Genomic DNA, 21,968 nt, shown 5'->3' on the forward strand with positions numbered 1-21,968 from the left:
TATATGGTGATTATTCATGTGGCTGCCTTCCCTGTTATCTCAGTTTGATCTGTTCTATTTATATCTTGATATTATTCAAGCATCTGCCTTCCCAATCAGTATGCATTCCTTCTAGGTCTTAAATTGCTAACATTTAAGTACCCATTTCCCAATTTTCCTCGCAGTATGTAGTACATCTGCTTTAAAAGTAATATTATTTGAATGTGTAACTCCACGGCTCTCTCTATGGTTTACAAGGGTCCGTTTATAGAAAGAAAAATCAACACCTATTTTCTATCCACTGGCAAAAACTATGTTGGAAACAGTAGGAGGTTTATAAAGTTAAAAGCTTATTTATTTTTATAATAAGAAAGCACATTGACATGCCTGAGCACAACCAATCTCTGTATGGTAGGACTATGACATTATTTCCTACAACTTGATTTTGGTTTAAAATATGCCTTCCAACAGATAGATATTCTTTATTCTAGACCGCATCGGCAGCTTCCTTTTTCCAAATGCCCAGCACAAGTTTGAGTTGAAGGGAGTATGATAGGTGGAGGAGGAGGGATGCAAGAGTAGCCCTCATATCTTCTATAGTTGATGAATTGCAAAGTTCTAGAACTTCAAATAATTCCAGGACATTCTACACACGAAATTTTCGTCAGCCACATGTTTGAATAGTATTTAATTTACTTGAAATCTTGACAAAGCTGCAAGTTTGTATTGTTGGAAAAGACTCAGTAACATTAGAGTGAAGAACATTATTGTCCCTAGAAATATTGCTCGAAATACTGGAGCTAGTCTATTCATTAACTTAGAAATATCCATTGCTTCATGGCTGAGGGGAAACAAAAGCAGGTGGGAAGGGCAAGAGGTGTCTCTCAGTATGCAGTAGAGATGAGTCACCACTTCTCTCCTCGGAAAATTCATACCTTATACTATGTACTTCCTGTACAATCCCCTTTTGGGGAGCTGTGACCTACTAATTTACTTTTTTGTGGTGCGTCAGTCAACCAGATTCATGTGCACATGTGATTTTTTACCTGCACATAAATAGGTCCCTAGAATGGCATCCATCAAATTCACACAAAATCAGCTTCAGAATGTTATAATCATATTTCATATGGATACAAAACTTCAAGAATCTTTTTTCAAAGTGCTTACCATTCAAAAAAAAGGAAAGTTGCTGTGAAAACAACCAGAGATTGAAAATAGAGTGGCAATATTACTTAGCAGAATGCAGTACAGCATGATTAAAAGATGGGGCCTGGATCGTGGTCTCCTGTGTCTTAATCCAGCATCTGTCACTTACTGACTGTGTAACTGTCCTAAGGCAAGATACTTAGGGTGCTGAACCAGCTCCAAGATCTTGCTGAAGCAGAACACAATAGACTCAGTAAAGCAAGTTATTTGGCCTAAGAATTAAACTGCCTTAGAGACTATAGAGCATAAAGGAGAAAAACAACTCTTAGACTCACCAATGTAAACAACTTAAATGTAAGAGTTATATTCATAATTAAAATATAAAATATTATAACAATGGGAAATACATTAAGTACAGAAAGTGTGATTCAATTACATTTTTGATGACTTTCTATTAATGTTTATAAAATATTTATCACAATGCCTGATATAGAGTATACTCTCAAATGTTGGCTCTTAGAAGCTTTCATTCTCCACAGTGAGCTCAAATTTAAACATATTTCATATATTTAAGTTACTTAAGTTTCAGAGTAGAGAAGTATACATTATAATGTTTGAAAGATCTGAAACCAAGGCCATGCAAATCAGAGACACAACTTAGGCGGGGGTGGGGGGAGATGGGGGCGGTTAGGGCCAGTGAGGAATGTCTTCCCAGAGAAAGTGACTATGCTGAGGCTCACAATACACTAAGAGAGAGAGAAAATTGCACATGTATGTATCAATGTGTGTGTGTGTGTGTGTGTGTGTGTGTCTATGTATGTATGTGTATTTATGGTAGAAACTAGAGGTTCCTGGGCAGAGGAACATCACTTGGAAGGAATGGTTGCATTTGATCCTGGTTCACTCAGAGAAAGGTAGGTGGTTTAATATGCTGTGGCACTGGGAAAGTGGGAATGGCAAGAAAGGAGCCCAGAGAGAGAGGCAAAAGATAGACTATGAAGAATTTTGTAAATGGTACTAAGCTTTAAAATTAAGCATTTATTGAAAGATCTTAAGAAATTAAATGACAAGATTGAAGTTGTAGTTTAGAAATATTACTCTGGTTGCAGAAAAAAGCCAGAGTAGGGGCAACTCTGAAACATCCAATGGAGATACATTATTACAGTACGGCATATCTGGACTTAGTCAAGTATGTGAAAAGGTTTACAGTGATGTTCCAGCAGAAATGATGGAGACCAATGAACCATTAGATGGAATAATTAAGAAGATCATTAGCTAGTTTAATAGTAGGAAAACCCTCCAATGGGGTGTCCATGGGATTGGGATCTGAGGTTTTGTCTTTAATTCTCTCTTGCTCATCGTTTTTATCACTGACTTAGACATAGAAACAACCTGAATGTGACCCTTCACATGGCAAAGGAAAAATAAACACATTTCCTATATCTCTGTAGTATTAGTTACTTGTCTTGATGTATTAGATATTGACTAAACTGATATTAATAAAGAGTTAGTGATAGGATAAGAATGCAAATAATCTTATTTAGAAAATTAGGTAATAAATAGATGATATTTATCAGAGGCATATATGAAAAAAAAATTTAAAAGTACATTGCACACAGGGCGCCTGGGTGGCTCAGCAGTTAATTATCTGCCTTTGGCTTGGTGTGATCCTGGAGTCCTGGGATTGAGTCCTGCATTGGGCTCTCTGCATGGAGCTTGCTTCTCCCTCTGCCTGTGTCTCTGCCTCTCTCATTCTCTCTCTCTTTCTGTGTCTCTCATGAATAAATAAATAAAATCTTTTTTTTAAAAAATACATTATACACATAAACATTTTTAACAGTAAGCCTAAGATGAATTGACATGATGATATTGTATTCTTAAAAAAATCTATATTACATTTAAACAATTAGTTTAGGAAATTGACAGCCTGACTGTATTTTGCTTTGCTTGGACCCACTTGGAATATAGTTTAAAAATGGACCCCATGATGAGCTGTGGATACACTGGAGTATTTTCAGAGAAAAAATAACTAGAAAAATGGAAGATCATATGATAAGCAAATGATTTGAAAGTTTTAACCTGGAAAAAAGAAACTACCATAGGAAGATGGTATGTGTTTTCAAATTCTGAATGATGACCATATGAAAGTTGGGCTTAAATTTATTCTAATCAGAGTAAATGGTTAGAAGATTTTGGGAAGCAGATGATGAAAAAATATGTAGAACCTGGTGCTAGAGCTCTAAGAGACAGTTGGTTCTAGAGCTATCCCAGAAAGTAAGAGGAAACTTCAAATGGCAGCAAATTTGCCATTCCTGGAGACCCATATGTGGTAGTAGAAGCAATCTAAGTATCCAGAGGATAGGTAGACCAGATGGTTTATTTATTGGTTATGCCATTCTTAGACTCTTCTATTGCATTTTCAATAATAGTACAATTTTAGTACATAGTATTTGGATAAATGCTTGCAGATTAATTTAATGGTCTTTTTGATCGATCTCCTAAAAACATGCAGTAATAACAAAATGGTAAGTATAGGAGTTTTATTTCTTTCTCTTCTTTTTCTTACCCTCTTTCATTAGCCAAACACTCATCATGAATCTCCTAAGAACAAAGGTATTTTCTTACACAATAATGATAGCATTATTTTGCCTACAGAGAAAAAGAAACAATTCCCTAATGCCAGTTAATATCCAGGGCATTTTAAAAATAGCCTTTCACATTTACAAAGAAGCATGATGATTTTATTCTTTGGATAAGGATTTGTACAAAATTAAATTGGAACATGTTTTGCATTTATTTAAATAGAAAATAAGATTATAACAATTGATGGGAAAAAAAACTAGCATATCTTCTGAAAGAATAATATGTTATTCATTGCACTGATTTCTTTATTAAATTAAACATCTGTAAAACACTGATTTTTACCTACTTTAAGATAGGACCTATTTGAAAACTCTCAGAAGTTAGATGTGATGGTGGTTGGCACATCCATCACAGGTTTATGAGTCATGCAATCCTCAGGAATAGTTAAAATAGATCTAAAAGAGAAAAGATTTGGAGAGGCTTCAGCAGTTAGCTAATATAAATCTTTTATTTTGGGTCTTGCTTAATATTTTTTTTTCTGAAGGAGAAGTTGCAGTGTTTGGGAGTTTTGTATAAACAAGGGATTACTTGCCATTTGTTCTTTCATATCTAGAAAACAAGGTAGAGCAAATAAATCTGTGAAAAGGAAGGTTATTCTCCTCTATTTCTTTTCATCTTTCTTTATCAAGCCTATTTAGAGTGATGAGAACTATTAACTTTACAATAAGCTTGGAGAAAGAACTGCAGGCATTTTATTGTTTAATATAGAGATTACATGAGATGTGGTGGCTCTTACTGAATTAAAACACACACAAAAAAACAAAACAACTAAACCAAACAAAAATAAAGCTGTGAGAATGATTATCGCTGCTGATTTTTTTTTTTAATTTCAAAAAGCCAAAGGTAAGCATAAACAACAGTGAAATGTTGCCTGTATCCTAAAGAAAATAGGGAATTTGATGATAATAAGAAAGCAGGCTTTAGATTCTTGAAAATGTGAAATTGAATGACTCTTGGTACCAGGAAAGCCCATAATTGTAAGTTACTAAGATGCTGTTTGAGGATCACATAGTTCTTCTGTGTTCTTTATTACTCTGGGATGTATTTTACCCTCCAAACATGGCTCTGAACTCCTTAGGGTAGCAATTCTGTCTTCATATACCACATACTTATGAAATGCTACATACAATTTGACACTTCATAATAAAATTAATAAGTCTAGAAGCAAATACTTTTTATAGGAAGTATGTAATGCAAAATTAGGATTATTTTTCTCAAGCTATGTAAAGAGGAAAAGCCCTGTTCAAAATCAAAATCATGTAAACAGTTACCCTTTTGTAGGTTTATGAACAGGTGGAGAAAATGCTTTGCCTTTCAATTTATTTATTTATTATTTATTTATTTATTTATTTATTTATTTATTTATTTATTTATTCATGAGAGCCACAGGGAGAGACAGAGGCAGGGACACAGGCAGAGGGAGAAGCAGGCTCCATGCAGGGAGCCCGATGTGGGACCCGATCCCAGGGCCTCCAGGATCACGCCCTGGACTGAAGGCGGCGCTAAACCGCTGAGCCACCCGGGCTGCCCATCAATTTTTATTAACAATTTTTAAAAAGCAGATATAATTTTACAGAAGAAGTAGCTGATTTCTTCCTTAGAGAATCAAATGTATAGGCCCTTATTTTCTACTTCACAAAGAAAATAGATAAAATATGTATTCATTCTTTCAGTGTCCTGCCCATCTTCACATGAGCAGCTCATAGATCATTGCCTCTTGCTTGAATGAGTAAAGTGTCTTCCCTAACCCCAGGTTTATCTGCCATTTCCTTTGGATTTGATCTTCTCTTCCTCCTGAGCACTACCTGGCTCCATCAGGAATACCTTCTTTTCTGCCTTTTATGTTTCTCTTTCTGTCGTTCTCTCCCTATCATCTAAACATGCTGTCTTTCTCATCGTAAAAGAAACAAATGCAGAAATACCCTGAGATTTCATAGTATCTTCTTGCTATTCTTTTGTTTTCTGCTACACCTTAATAATAGTCTTGCTTCATTTTAAAACATATTTTATTCAGTTTTACAGATTCGTTGTTAACTACTTAAAACATACAAAAAGAGGTGACTGGGTGGCTCAGTCGGTTGGAATCCGACTCTTGACATTGGCTGGGGTCATGATCTCAGGCTTGTGAGATGGAGCCAGTACTGTGTTGGGCTCTGGGCTGGGTGTGGAGACTGCTTAGGATTCTCTCTCTCCCTCTCCCTCTGCCCCTTCCCACTCTCACTCTCTTTCTTAAAAATAAGTAAGCAAGGAAATTAATTAATCAATTAATTAAAATATACAAACAAGTGACAAGAAAAAATTAGAATTAATCATATTTAATAAATCATGCTTAATATTTTGCTATGTGTAAGTACATATTGTAAAACTACTTGTAAAGCATTTTTGTATTCAAAGAACTTCTATAGAATCATTTAAAAATGGCTAGATGGGATGCCTGGGTGGCTCAGTGGTTGAGCATCTGCCTTTAGCTCAGGTCGTGGTCTAGGGATTGAGTCCCCCATCAGGCTCCTGGTGGGGAGCCTGCTTCTCCCTCTCTCTGTGTCTCTGCCCCCCTCTCTCTCTCTGTGTCTCTCATGAATAAATAAATAAAATCTTTTAAAAAATGACTATTACATATTATTTTATTAGTTAAATTTACCATAATTTACGTGAATAATTCTCTATCATTAGATGGTTAGAGCATTTCTAATCATATTGTTGTTATGAACAAAGTGGACATCCTTGCTGCTGCATCACCCATATTTTTCTTCAGGTTACATCCTACAAGTAGATTTAGCAGAATTAAATATGTGATATTTTTAAAGCTTGAGAGATTTAAAGAAAGATTGTCAAGGAAGTTTATCAATTTATTTTTCTTTTCAACTGTGCTTTTTCTCACATACCTTAAGATATTTAATCTCTAAAAATTATTTTAGTCTATTTTTGAGCATTTTAATATGTTCATTGGTTATTTGCACATATTATAAATGATTCATATTCTTTGCCAATTTTTCTGTAGCAGTGATCATATTTCTTATAGTTAATATTATTCATATAGCAAAGATACTAACCTTTTTGTTTTTTAATGTTATGTTGAGATTTAGTTTATGTACTTTCATATATTTTCTTATTTTTCTTTAATCATATTTATGTGTTTGATTATGGATTTTTTCAAATATTTACATTACATTCACCAGTATTGCCTTTATTTTTAAGCTTGTGCTATCAAACTTAGAAAAGCCTTAGTGCTTTTATGCAATTGTTTTTGAAAGTAAAATTTTATTAAAGAATTACATATTTTATATACCAAAGTGCATAAATCTTAAAGTAAAGCTTTAATAATACATAGATAAACACCTCAGTTAAAAAACAGAATATCACCAGCACCTCAGAGCAACATCATGCACCCTGCCTACTCACCTCAGTATTTTCTGAAGTTTTTAAAAAATGCATTCATACAGCAGTATTCTTTTGTGTCTGACTTCTTTCACTCAATATTTTGTTTATGAGATTCATCTTACTATTGTTGCATGTGGTTATTGAATACATGCTTTTTGATGAACATACATGCACCTTTTGTTGGGTATATATCTTGGAGTAAAATTTTGATCACAGGGCTTGTGTATTTTCAATATTAAAAGACTCTGATGCACAATTTTCAAAGTAGGTAGTACCAGCTTCTAGAGAGACCAGCAATGTATGGGAGGTCTACTTGTTGCACTTGATACCACTTGTCTTTTTCATTGTAATTCTTTGAGAGTATGTAAAATTGTTTTGAACTGTAATTTTAATTTTTGTTGTCCAGATTACTATGAAATTGAAGTCTTTCTCATGTTTATTGTCCCTTTCAATGTTTTAGGGGTGTGTAATTGTTCAAGTTTTCTACCCATATTTCTTTTGATTTGACTGACATTTTCTTTTTCGAATATTTTAAGGAGATGAATTCTGTCTTACACACACGTACACATACAGAGACACCCTCTGTATTTTTTCTTGAACTGGGGAATTCTTAATTTTAATTCTTGAACTGGGGAATTCTTAATTTGATGTGTAAAATATGACATATTTTTACCTTATGGTTAGTTGTCTTTTTTTTTTAAAGAAATATTTTCTTAGCCTTTTTTTCTTTTAACATTATTATTATTATAAGTCACATGATTGAAATGACTTTTTAGGGTAGCTAGGGTGGCTCAGCGGTTTAGCTCCGCGTTCAGCCCAGGGCCTGATCCTGGAGACCTGGGATCAAGTCCCACATCGGGCTTCGTGCATGGAGCCTGCTTCTGTCTCTGCCTCTCTCTCTGTTTCTGTCATGAATAATAAATATAAATAAATGAAATCTTTAAAAAAAAATGAAATGTCTTTTTAAGGTGTGATTATCAGATTGATCCAGGCACGTTTATTAAAAATAAAATTCTTTTTCCTTGGCACTATAGCATTATCACTTACATGTCAGTGACTATATAGGTGAAAGTCTGTTATATGGATTATATGTTCCGTTCTATTTATCTACTGATATATATATGTATATATATCTATCTACTGATATATGTATATATGTATGTATATATATACATATATATATATATATAATTTATTTTATTTTTTAGAGAGAAAGAGCATGAGCAGGGATGGAAGGGACACAAGGTGTCCTTGTAGGACACAAGGTGTGGGAGAGAGAAGAGAATCTTAACCAGGTTCCATGCTCAGCTTGGAAACTTCCATAGGGCTTGATCACACCACCATGAGCCAAAATCAAGAGTAGGATGCTTAACCAACTGAACTACCCAGGCACCCTCTATTAGTCTTCTTTTATACTAATACCTAATATGAGTAATTTAGAACTGAATTAATTATTACAATTCTTGAAATATGGTAGTGTAAGTCCTCCAGCTTTTGTTTCTTTTAAGATTACTTTTACTATTTTAGGCCCTTTTCATTTCTGTATGTATTTTAGTCTGCTGTGGTTTTCATTGGGATTATACTAAACTATAGATCAATTTGAGGTTGTGTTGTGACCACTAAAATGATTAGTTGTTATGTTCTTTATATCATAAGAGTTTGTTTATTGGCTTCTTCTTTTGTTCCTTTGCTTGTTTTTTTTTTTTTTTGTTTGTTTGTTTCTTAAATTCCACAAAATAAAGGATATCATCTGGTATTTGTCTTTCTTTGATTTATTTCTCTTGGCATAATATTTATTCTCTAGCTCTATCCATATCATTGTAAATGGCAAGATTTCATCATCTTTTATGGCTAAAATTAGCCATAAATGTAACCATTGTATACATATACCACATCTTCTTTATCTGTTCATCAGACAGTGGACATTTGGACTGTTTCCATTATTTGACTATCATAGAAAAGGCTGCCATAAACATGTGGGTGCATGTATCCCTTTGTTTTTTCCTTTTTTTTAAGACTTTATTTATTTATACATGAGAGACACAGAGAGAGAGGCAGAGACACAGGCAGAAGGTGAAGCAGGCTTCATGCAGGGAGCCCAACATTGGACTTGATCCCGGGTCTTCAGGATCACACCACTGAGCCACCCAGGGCTGCCCACATATATCCCTTTGGATTAATATTTTTGTATTTTGGGGTAAATATTTAATAGTGCAATTACTGGATCTTATGGTAGTTCATTTTTTAATTTTTAGATGAACCTCTATACCCACTTGGTTTTGATGTATTATTATCTTTATATATTACTAGATTCAATTTGCTGTGTTTTATTTAGGATTTTTGCATCTATATGTTCATGAAGAGTTGGTGTGTAACTTCTTTTTATAATTTCTGTCTTCTTCTTCTTGATTAGACTTAAGATTTTATAGATCTTAACAATATTTCAAATGACCAAAGTTTGGCTTTGTATGTGTGGTTTTTCTATTGTATTTTATTTTCTATTTTATTTATTTCTGTCTGATCTTTATTATTTTTTTCTTATATTTCCTTTGGATTTGATTTGTTCTTTTTTTCCCCCTAGATATCTGAGATGGAATTGATTTTTAATCAATTGATTTTTTATCTTTTATTTTGATTTTCAGTCTCAAATTTTCTTTTAAGCTTGGACAGAGTTGTATTCTATAAGTTTAAAATGCCAAATTTTCAGTTTTATTTTGTTCGCCAATTTTGTAATTTCTATTTTGATTTTATTATTGATACATGGATTACTTAGGCATATATTCTTTAATTTCTAAATTCTATAAACTTCTATATTCTTTAATTTCTTTTTGTTATTTATTTCTAGTTTAATATCACTGTGGTGAGGGAACACATTTTGAATTATTTCTCTCTTTTTTATGTGAGATTTAGTATATGGCTTTGTGTATCATCAATTTTGGTAAATATACATTTTGAAAGAAAAAATATTTTGTTATCTTGAGGTACTGTGTTCATCTTTGTTAATTTGGTCAAATATATTTAGATCATCTAAATTTTAACTCACTTTTTTGTCTGCTTGTTCTATGAGCTAGAGTGGTGTCTTAATGTTTCCCACGATGATCTGTATCTCATTCTAGTTATGTCAATATCATAGAAGTTTTCTTTTTTTTAAAAAAAAATAGTATATGTAGAGTCTGAATTTTATCATTCTGTGTTGACTTTTTTTTATCATTATAACATACACTGTTCTCTTCAGGTCTACTTTAACATTAGAATTGCTTCACCAACTTTTATTTGGATAACTTTGCCCATCTTTTCTTTTATTTTTCACTATTTCTCTTGCAGGTAGCTTATAGTTTTGTGCCTTTTTATCCTGTTGGAAATCTTAAACTTTAAAATGTGAATCTATTTCATTTGCCTTTAATGTAATTACTAATTCGTGTGTTTTAGGTCTACCACTTAACCGTCTTACTAATTCTTTTACTGTTTCTTTTTCTCTCTCTTTTTCTATTTATTTTACTTAAGTTTCTTATTCTTTTTGGACAAATAAAATAATTTTATTATGTCACTTTTCCTTCGTTAAATTTTTAATTATATGCTATTTCATTATTTTAGTCTTTATCTTAGAAATTCAAATGTGCATTGTTGAATTATTAGTCTAAAATAATTATCTTTGCTTTCCAATGTTGCTAGAACATTAACATTCTTTAATTTTCTTTATGCTTTTCTCAACTTTTGTGTTATTATTACTATGCACTTTGATTTAAATACATTACAAAATTCATAAGAAGTTATTGTCCTTGCTTGTTTAGTTAAAATTTATTGGTAATCACCCACATACTTACCCTTTCTTTATATTTCATATATTTAAACAGTATAGTAGTTCCCTCTGAGATCATTTTTTTCTGCCTAATGAACTTATTTGTTTAGTATTTGTTTTAATGGAGGTTTCTTCATGGTAAATTCTTTCAATTTTGTTATTTTCATTGTTATTAAACACATTGGCGAGGGATATTTGTGTCTCTTTTATGTATATAATGAAATAAAAATGAATATCTATGTTTTAATAAGTAATTTTTATTTCTAATTGCATTTATTAAAATTTCCAGAATGGTGGTAAAAGAAGATTTTGTAGATATTCTTCTCTTTTTCCTGACATTACTGGGACTTCTATTTTACTCTTAAATATGACATTTACTATTAATATGTGATTTTTATCTTATAAAGTTTCATTGTGACCCCATTATTTGTTTTCCAAAAATATTTTCATAATCTAGAGTAATTAGATTAGTAGTGATATCTATCAGGCATCTTCATACCATCTAATATGGTGATTGTACTTTTATCTTCTTTAATCAATTAGTATATTAGATGTTACTAAATTTCCCAAAATTTTATTTATTTTTTATTTTTTTTAATATTTTTTTTCTTTATTTATTTATGATAGTCGCACAGAGAGAGAGAGAGAGAGAGAGAGGCAGAGACACAGGCAGAGGGAGAAGCAGGCTCCATGCACCGGGAGCCCAACGTGGGACTCGATCCCGGGTCTCCAGGATCGGGCCCTGGGCCAAAGGCAGGCGCCAACCCCCTGCGCCACCCAGGGATCCCAATTTCCCAAAATTTTAAATACAATTAAAAAAGCTCTCTTTTTCTCCCCCAGTTAAGTTTAAGGTACCCATCTGATAATTTTTGGAAAATTAATTCTTCCCTCCCTCCCCTCCCCCCCGCCCCAAGCCGCCCCGGCCAGAAAGTAATTCTTTACTGAATTATTTGATCCCTTTGTCATACTTGCCCTCCACAAATCAGGGGTAGTGGTCTGTCTTTTCCTTCCTTCCTTCCTTTTTTTTTTTTTTTTTTTTTTTTGAGTTAACATGACTAGAAGATGTTACAGAAAATATGTGCCTGAAAAGCTTCCATTGTCTGGATATTATTATTATATATAAAATCTTAAATTCTGGCTTTGGATCAATAAAAATCAATTATTTTATTTAATTAAGATAAAAATGGGTTATTTTGAAGGAATTACAAAGATTTCCTTAAATATTCAAACCAGTAATAAATACGTAAACTTGAATTTGGATTATTTTGAAGAGAGATAAAGAATAGGAACATTTTAACCCACTGTCATTAAATATTGATCATTTTTGTATCATTCTTTTGTATTTATGTCACATAGAAACTATAATTTGAACTAAGGAAAGTAGAAGATGTAGTTTTTCATTTTATTTTACTATGAAGAAACAACTTCAGGTTTGCATCTATAATTGAACCTTTATTCCTAATTAACTGTAAGAAGTACTTTACAACTGCTCGATTATTTTTCTGTCCCTTATGTAGGATCTTACATTTGTAATTACCTATTATTATTAAAGTCATTATGTCTCAGCTAGGAAGTTTTGCGTATTTTTACCTGAATGAAATTTTGAAGAAAAGTACTAGTTTGTAGTATAATAGCAAGGGCTTTGACATTTTGCATGAACAGATTGTAATGTTGGCTCTATCATATGATGGCTATATGACCTTTGGCCAAAAGAGTTCTTTTCTATAAAATATCCTATTTGGGATTACTTTGAAGATTCATTATAATCTTAGACACTTACAGAGTGCTTACTCTATGGCAACCATTGATCTAAGTGCTTATGAGATAACATTTAATTTTTATAACAACTCTATGTAGTTGCCTTCGTTATCATCCTTTTTTTTAGTGATGAAGAAATTTAGACTGAGGATTTAAGCAACTCACCAAATTTACATGGATGGCAAGTGGCAGAAACAGAATGTAAACCAAATTTGGCTTCAGAGTCTAGGCTCATACCACTATTCTCCTCCACGTATACAAGACATCTAATTTTGTTCTTGACACACATTAGGCATGTAAATACTTATTGTCCTTCTGCTTAGCATAAGTCTGTAAAGATTTTAAATATATTCAAAGTACTATTTCACAATAAGTTGATTGCAGATAACAATACCATTAATTTAGTTGAAAGAATAGGAGAAATATTTCAAACTAACATGGTGTCAAATAACAAATTTTCTTGGGGATCTGGGTGGCTCAGTTGGTTAAGTGTCTGCCTTGGGTTCAGGTCATGATCCTGGGGTCCTGAGATCAAGCCCTACATCAGGTTCTCTGCTCGGTAGGGATGGAAACTTGCTTCTCCTTCTCCCCCTGCTTGTGTTCTCTCTCTCTCTCTCTCTCTCTGTCAAATAAATAAATAAAATCTTTAAAGAAATTTTTAAAAGTACAACAAATTTTCTAATTCTTCCTGAATATAAATTTGTCTGAGTACTATGGTATTTTCTTGAGACCTAATTCCTCATATTTAGTGGAATTATTATCATACCTTGATTTCTTACTAATTTAGAATAGTTTATTAATTGTATAGTCACCTGACATTTATGTGTTGGAAGACTTTGATGAGGTATGAATTGCAAACTGTGGAAATGGCTTATTCAATGCCTTACTAATTTGTGAATGACTGTACTGAGAGTACAGGCATGAAATTTGAAAGGGAAAAAGATAAATGCTCTCTATTGTTAAAGCAGTACTAGTTTTCCAAAGATAGAGGTTGGACAGTGTCAAATATCAGATGCTCCCCCTTTCATTCCATTTACCAAAGTGACAATAAAGAAGAGATTCTGTTGGAGGCAAAGGTCCCAGTGGTCATTCATCATTGAATAGAAATATTAAGAAGAAGCAAGGCTGGAAAAGAATGAGGAAACTGGACTTAAGACATAACTGGTTAAAAGTGACAAATGGAAAGGACATGTTTTTGAATTGTACCCTACATTTTATTGCCTAAATTATATGCTTTGTTATTCACCGATCAAGGGATTTGCACTGTTTGGGAGAGTTATCTTTCACAAATGTCCAAGGAGCATCTAAAAAAAGAGTAGAACTAATAGAAAAATGCTACTTTGTTCTCTTTTCTTGCAAGCTCACTTGCTAGAATTTGCAAGTGAAAATTTGTATTTTGGGTTCTTAATACAACAAGCACCATAGAAATTATGTTAAAGATTTCTGATTTCTCAATTAAAGCAGATAAATATAATTTTCCTGATGCTTAACTTTATAGCATAATATCAGTATAGAAGATTGGTTATTCTGGAACTGTGTGCAAAATTTTGAGAGATAATGCTTGGTACTTAAGGCAAGGTTAGGCTCTAAAAGAAGGAATCATTAAAAAAAAGCAAAATCATATTTTAATCATGTTAAATCATGATAGCTATAGCAAATAAATTTTAACAGTATGACTTATCTAAAAGGCAGTTCCTGAATATTCAAGCTCATAGAAGAAGCAAGCACAAACTCCATGTACTTAAGTAAATCACACACACACACACACACATGTGCACATACAAACATAAATGCATGCATACATTAAGGTTGAGAAAACTTTATACATTTTCTCTATCTTGTAAGAAATATATGATTATTCTTTCTCTTTGCCAGGTGGCATTTTTGAATATGTGGAATCTGGCCCAATGGGAGCTGAAGAACTTGCATTCAGATTTGCTGTGAACACAATCAACAGAAATAGAACGTTGTTGCCCAATACCACTCTAACTTATGACACCCAGAAGATAAACCTCTATGATAGTTTTGAAGCATCCAAGAAAGGTAATTGACAAATATTTAACATTATATTTTCTGAATTCAAATTTCCAGGTATTCTTGAGAGATTTCTTAATTCCAAATGTAATTAATAAGTCATTAGGAATATTTTCATGCAAAGGTTTCTTTTAAAAAATGCATATAAATTTTATCAGGGAAGGTAAGGTGATATGATTAATAGTATAAAAAATGCTTATAACATGAAATGCAGTTAGGTCTGTGATTGTTTTGAAATTGTTTTTTTTCCCTCAATAATCCTATTTTCTTATCAAAATATTCGTATTTTAAGACCCCACTAAATAAAATTTTACATCAGCGGATTTTAGAAATTTTTGGAATCCATTCTTACATTTTTACTTCTACTATCTGTCACTTCCAGTACATATTACTATTGTCTCAATTTACTGACTACCTGGAAAGTCCCATAGTTCCTAGTGACTTCCTAATGTCAGCTCAATCTTAAAATGTCATTGTAAAATTTCCAACAACCTTTCATTTATGTATACTCCATGCCCATTTTTTTTAAGATTTTATTTATTTATTCATGAGAGACACAGAGAGAGAGAGAGAGAGAGAGAGGCAGAGGGAGAAGCAGGCTCCATGCAGGGAGTCTGATGTGGGACTCCATCCCAGAACTCCAGGATCATGCCCTGGGCCGAAGTCAGGCGCTAAACCACTGAGCCACCTAGGGATCCCCTCTATGCCCATTTTTAAACAAGTTAATACTTCTTCTTGTAACTGAAAATCAATGGCTAATGATGTGAAAATAGAATTATAGGGAGATATAATTAGAATACTCTATAAATTTTGTTATTTCTTTTATTATGTTGTGAAACTGTGTTCTTAAGGATACGAATAGAAAAATAACTTTGTGGAATGTGACTTTAATATTTATAAAGTAAGGAAAGTAATAGAGAACTATTACCAAGGCAGTGATATTTTTAACCAAACAACAAATGTGTTTTGAGGGCTGTTTCCATACTCTTAATTGTCTTAAGTGGGTGATCCTTTCTTTTGTGTAGTTAGCATTCATGTAACAGGAATTAAATTTCATAATATAGCTTTTTCTCAAAGAAATAGGCTTACAAAGCATTTGTTCTAAATTCATATTTTTAAAACAACATTTACTTTTCTGTAATGCTAATATTGTTTTATTAGCTACCTTACCTTAATAGAAATGTACATAATTATTTATCATTCTAACTTGGTCAAGATTTCTTCTAATTTCATTAATATTTATGGCAACTGATAAGGTACAATATTCTGTAAGATGAAAGTATCCTTTTTATCCTCGAGATAACTAGTGTTTATCAAAGCCCATATCTGTCTGCCCTTTGAATTCATAACTTTATGAATACAAATAAGTTTCCACATTTCAGAACCATGTCAGGGTGATGAAAGGTTTTAAAGGCTGGAATAAAGGGGCAAAGGTTATAGTGAAATACTACATTTGTCATCATAATTGCAAAATAAGTCATTAACTGCAAGACAACTGCATTTGATTAGTGACATAGTTCATGATTGTTTCCATTAGGGAGAAGAAACTCTGTCTCAAATGAAATCATTTAGACCAAAGAATATGGAATATGAGTGAAGTATAAAAAATATTAATAGATTTCTTAATGGTGAATTCAAAGGAGCAATGTTAAAAAACAGACTAGCATGTTCAGACAACAGACAGGTTACTGGGATCCCTGGGTGGCTCAGCAGTTTAGTGCCTGCCTTTGGCCCAGGGTGTGATCCTGGAGTCCTAGGATCAAGCCCCACATCAGGCTCCCTGCATGGAGCCTGCTTCTCCCTCTGCCTGTGTCTCTGCCTCTCTCTCTCTCTCTCTCTCTCTGTCTCTCATGAATGAATAAATAAAATATTAAAACAAACAAACAAAAAAACAGGTTACTATCTTGGGAATTATGAGGTGTTAAACTCATTTGGTTTCCAAAATATTAAAAGGGGTTTACAGATTTTGTCACCCATTAAAATCTATTGAAAATCAAATTCATTAATTGACTTTTGCCTGAAGCTAGGAAGAGCTCAAATAAACATAAGTAACTTTCTTTATGATATATTGAAAGCATAAAAGTCTTCATTTGGGTCTTACCTCATGAAGTTCTTGCTTACTGAGCTATTATTACTGGTTAGAGGGCATAGGAGTATGCAAAAGAATAATATAAGACAGAAATCTGATAAAATTTTTGAACCTGAGGTGGCTCAGTATATATATTATATATATACATATATATAAATGATTAATTATAAAATAATTTAAATAATTGATTGGACATTTAAAAAAGTTTATCAAAATATTTTCCAAGGCAATAAAATAATAAGAAATCAGATACTTAAATTTTAACATTTTTTTCTGATATATGGTTCTTGTATTTTTAGTAATACTGTTTAGTTCAGTGGATACTTTGATATATTAGAACTTGAATTATTATTTGGATAATATCACTTTTAAATGATCTTCTGATAACTAAAAACTATTTATCTGAAACACTTTTCAGATATTCTATAATAGTTTATTCAGATATCGTATATAAACTACTATAAGGTTTTTAATTCTTTTTGATCTGTGACTTGTCAAAAACCTGGTAAAGGAAGATCTTTTATTTTCAATGTATACGAATCAAAATCCATGTTAGTGAAAAATTTCAAACTCCAATCTTACTACTGATTCAGAATTTTAATCATATTTAAAAAGTAAGAATCTACATATTTAAAAAATTTACCTAGACCATACAGGAATTTTTGAAGAAAATTTAAACAAGTAAGTTTTTTTCCAACTGTAATTTAATTACTTACTAAATATCTCTATGTTTAAGAATCCTTCCATTACCTTATGTTTTATGCAGCAAAATCTCTGAAGGAAAATATCAGAAAATTTCACACAGTTGAATTATAAACTATTTTGGAGAAGTTCAGTCTGAGCACCTAACTGATGCCTAAATCTCAATAATAACTCTACTTAGAGTTAAGAATTTGCAGGGATGAGTAAAGAATTGTTTCTTGGAACAGACATCCATTTTTGGACATTTTGTATTTCCTTTTTTTTTTTAATTTAAATTGTATCAAAATTTATGAGAAACTTCTAAACACTTTACCTAGTTCTTCCTTTTCTAGCCAAATGAAACAAACTGAAGCCTCTTTCATAAGCCAGATCTTCAGATATTTAAAGATGATTTTCACATTTCCAATAATTATTTACTTTCTGAGCCCAAACTCCCTAGTTACTTCAGAAGACCTATAGAATGTGAAGTCCCATCATAGTTTATCTATTCTCATCTGAATAGCTTCTGCTTTAGTTATGCCTTTCTTAATTACTGTAATTATTACTGATGTGAATAAAATTTCTTATGAGTCAACACAAACTTCAAAAAAAATTTAGAACAATATAAAAACCTACATGTACAAAAGCCAAGTAAATAAAGATATTTAAATAGTTAATGATTTTATTCTGAGATTAATTCATATGAAATCACCCTTAATGAGCCATATTAGGTTTTGAATGTGTATTTGTATGCATAGTTTGACCTATATTGTCAGATATGTATAAATATTTAGCTATGTGTGGCCCTCGCTTCTTAGGTGGAGAGGAGAAATCAAGTGGCATCTGATTATGAATTTAAAATTGTAGAGGGTAGTCAGTGAATTTGGGAAGGAACCCTATTCCTCCAACTCCTAATATAATCTAATTTTGTAAGACGAACACTCCTCTTCCTTCTTAAATTCTAGAATGTTCTTCCTCTTTCCTTCTTTTGATATTATTTGTAGAATTATTTGAACATTGAGCTGCAGATGTCTGGAAGCATTTCCCTCCTAACAAACTGAAAATGTTTGGAGTTAGAGAAAATATGAAAATTACCTAAGAGTAGATGTTGTTTATAAGGAAAACAAAGTATTTCTTCAGTATAAACCTTCAGGCTCACAATAATAATGTGGTAATGTTGGCAAGCTTGCATCTCTCTTCATTATTGACAGACTTCTATCTCCCCTCAGCCTGTGATCAGCTGTCTCTTGGGGTAGCTGCCATCTTTGGGCCTTCACACAGTTCTTCAGCAAATGCTGTGCAATCCATCTGCAATGCTCTGGGGGTTCCCCACATACAGACCCGCTGGAAGCACCAGGTGTCAGACAACAAAGATTCCTTCTATGTCAGTCTTTACCCAGACTTCTCTTCACTCAGCCGTGCCATTTTGGATTTGGTGCAGTTCTTCAAGTGGAAAACTGTCACAGTTGTGTATGATGACAGCACGGGTAAGAAAAATTGGTAGCCTTCAGGGCTATGCTTTAAATACACGTAATGTTTTGAAACGTATTCAAGATGTCTGTGAAGGATCAGTTAGCATGAACTATCATATTTGATGAAGTATGCAGATAGTGTGAAATACAATACTGAAGTATTGATTCAAAGAATTCTTCTACTAGGTTTAGGATAGTTTCCTAGAGTAAAGTTTTATGACTGGCTGTTAGTGAAATTTATCAAGAAATTCGTGATTTTGCCTTAATATTTTCTCTAGCTATTTATGTGCAAAAAATGTATATGAAAAATATTAACTTTTATATATAAAAGTATACCTTATTAAAGCTTAAGAAACATTTTTTTTCAACTTTGAAACAGTTAATACCCATTGAAATACTCAGTTTTTGGAAGAATTTATGTGTAGATAGACACAGTTTAGGGACTTGGAAAATCGAATTTTCTACATGGTGTTTATTACAGTGTCTTTGATGAATATTTTAATGAATACTGGCTAGAGGTTGTGCTTTCTTGTTTCAGTGTAATTATTTTTATATATGAATGGTTGTTCTGAAGTAGCAATTAAAAACAAATCTCATAGATAAATATATGAAAATAAACATTAAAAATAAAATATTTACTTTCCTTGGCAGTTATATTGGTAGAAGTTTATACTATTTTGGCTATTACATAGTAATAGGAATTTTACATTAAGATGATTATCATTGGTTCAAATAGTCTTTAAAATAGAACGCAAAAATAATATTTTATTCTAAGACATTTCACTATACCTTCATATTTACACTGTAATTATTGAAATAATAGAAATTGAAAATTTTCAATTTTCATATTCAAAAATTGAAATTCATTTGAATTTTAATTCTCCCAGAGTAATCTAGTAGCACATTTTGTTCATGCATGCAGTATTTAGAACTATGTGCAGGAATTAGTCTCTTTGCCCATAAAACTAACCAAATAGACAGATTTTTTTCCCAGGAAGACTAGGGACTAAGGAGGTAAGGGCTGAGAAAACAATGAAAATAATTTGAAAAATACTTTCATCAGGTTAATAAAGGGTGAGTCTCAATACACATTAATAAAATAATTTAACTTTTCTGATTTTAAAAAGTGAAGTGTTCACAAATAATTTTAACTTAGAAATACATCAAAAGCTCTTCAAAAAATAACTTAGTAAGTACCTTTGATGTGTTTTTTAACTCAAATTAGACTTATTAAGTTTGTTGTATGATGGTCTACTCCCAAATCATTACTTTTCTGTCATTGATAAAGTTCTGTATGTCCAGTTATAAATGGTAGATTCTATGTGATTGCTTTTTCTGGGATTCATTTTTTTTTAAGATTTTTTATTGATTTACTCATGAGAGACACACAGAGAGAGGCAGAGACATAGGCAGAGAGAGAAGTTGGCTCTCTGTTGGAAGCCTGATGTGGGACTCGATCCCAGGACTCTGGGATCATGACCTGAGCCAAAGACAGACACCCAATCACTGAGCCATCCAGGTGTCCCTATCTGGGGTTTTATAATATGATGGTCTAGGGCATCCTCAGTTACAAATTGGTCCACAAATGTTTATGAATGATCATATCCAGAAACATAAATATATGCAAATACATTGTGAATCCATGGGTTCTTTACTTCTCTATTCCCTCTAACTTAATTAAGGTGAATGCTGTCCAAATATCACGTCTTAAAAAAAAAAAACAAATATCACATGTCTTTATATATATGATGCATACACAAATGGTATATACACATACATACATACAAATGCATGTAGGTGTACGGTATACATGTGATACTTGTATTTATTTCTTATTATCGTAAAACTCCTATGGTAGGAAGGGTATTGGGGAATGTTCAAAATGTGTATTGATATAACACCTTTTCACTGTTCTGTTTGTGTGTGCACATATGTGTTGTGACATTTTTATTTCATATATGTAGTTCTTGAGTGATTGACTAAAAAGATAATGGGATTTATGATCAAGATCAAATCACAATTTGATAAAGTACAGCTTCATATGTAATTGATCTTTTGCTTTAAATAATATTCTAAACATTTATAACTGAAACAAATTTAAGTAGAGAAATAAATGTAATTAGTTAATTCAGTGAATGTACTTTTTTAAAAAGGTTTTATTTATTTATTCATGAGAGACAGAGAGAGAGAGAGAGAGAGAGAGAGAGAGAGAGAGAATGGCAGAGACACAGGCAGAGGGAGAAGCAGGCTTCATGCAGGGAGCCCGACGTGGGACTTGATCCCGGGACTCCAGGATCATGCCCTAGGCCGAAGGCAGGCGCTAAACTGCTGAGCCACCCAGGGACCCCAGTGGATATACTTTTAATGGAGATTTGACCTCAGATTAAATTTTTAAAAATAATTTGTTACTATTTAAAATAAGCTTTGCACACTCCTCACTTTGAAAATGACATAGATACTTAGAGATTCCTAAACCTGTTTTTTAAAATATTAATATTGAGTCACTACAGAATTATTTGTAGAGTAGGTGTACCTTAAAAATACTCTGAGGAGAATAAAAGCTGATAACTGCTCTATTTCGTGCAGTATTTAAAGAATATGAGTAAGGTACCTACTACATGCCAGGGACCAATGCAGGTGTGTTTATACCAATAAAACAAGTGTTCGCCCTGGCTGAGCTTCTAGTTACTATTTTGGGATATGTGAATGTCCATGTTTTCACTATATTTATGAGTTAATTACATTTGCAACTGGCCACATGTAATTCTTTTAATTTAACACACTTCTGAGAATGTGGGCTATTCTTGACATTTTTATAAGATAGAACTGGCCCTAAGATTCCTTTTGAAATGCATTCATAAATATATGGAAGTAAGCTTTTTTTTGTCTTTTCAGGTAGGTTTAAAAGTCTCAAGGTGAAATTTTAATGATAGAATTCAACAGAGAGGATTTGTAAACTTCCAAGTGACCAAGATACCTATTTGATCAT

The 21,968-nt window shown here is 32.4% G+C and overlaps 1 protein-coding gene across 6 annotated transcripts in view; it reads left to right on the forward strand.

Annotated features, from left to right (window-relative positions):
- Positions 1–21,968, forward strand: part of GRIK2 (glutamate ionotropic receptor kainate type subunit 2) — a 641,615-nt gene that overhangs the window by 230,957 nt on the left and 388,690 nt on the right. For all 6 annotated transcript variants that reach the window (XR_011997276.1, XM_072738083.1, XM_072738081.1 and 3 more), the window contains 2 exons: positions 14,579–14,746; positions 18,737–18,994. Coding sequence is in view for 5 of the 6 variants with exons in the window: in XM_072738083.1 (XP_072594184.1) it covers positions 14,579–14,746; positions 18,737–18,994 (426 nt within the window). In the remaining variant the exon portion in view is untranslated. The remainder of the gene's footprint in view (positions 1–14,578; positions 14,747–18,736; positions 18,995–21,968) is intronic.

This window comes from Vulpes vulpes, chromosome 1, assembly GCF_048418805.1.
Source record: "Vulpes vulpes isolate BD-2025 chromosome 1, VulVul3, whole genome shotgun sequence".
NCBI classification, from domain to species: Eukaryota; Metazoa; Chordata; class Mammalia; order Carnivora; family Canidae; genus Vulpes; species Vulpes vulpes.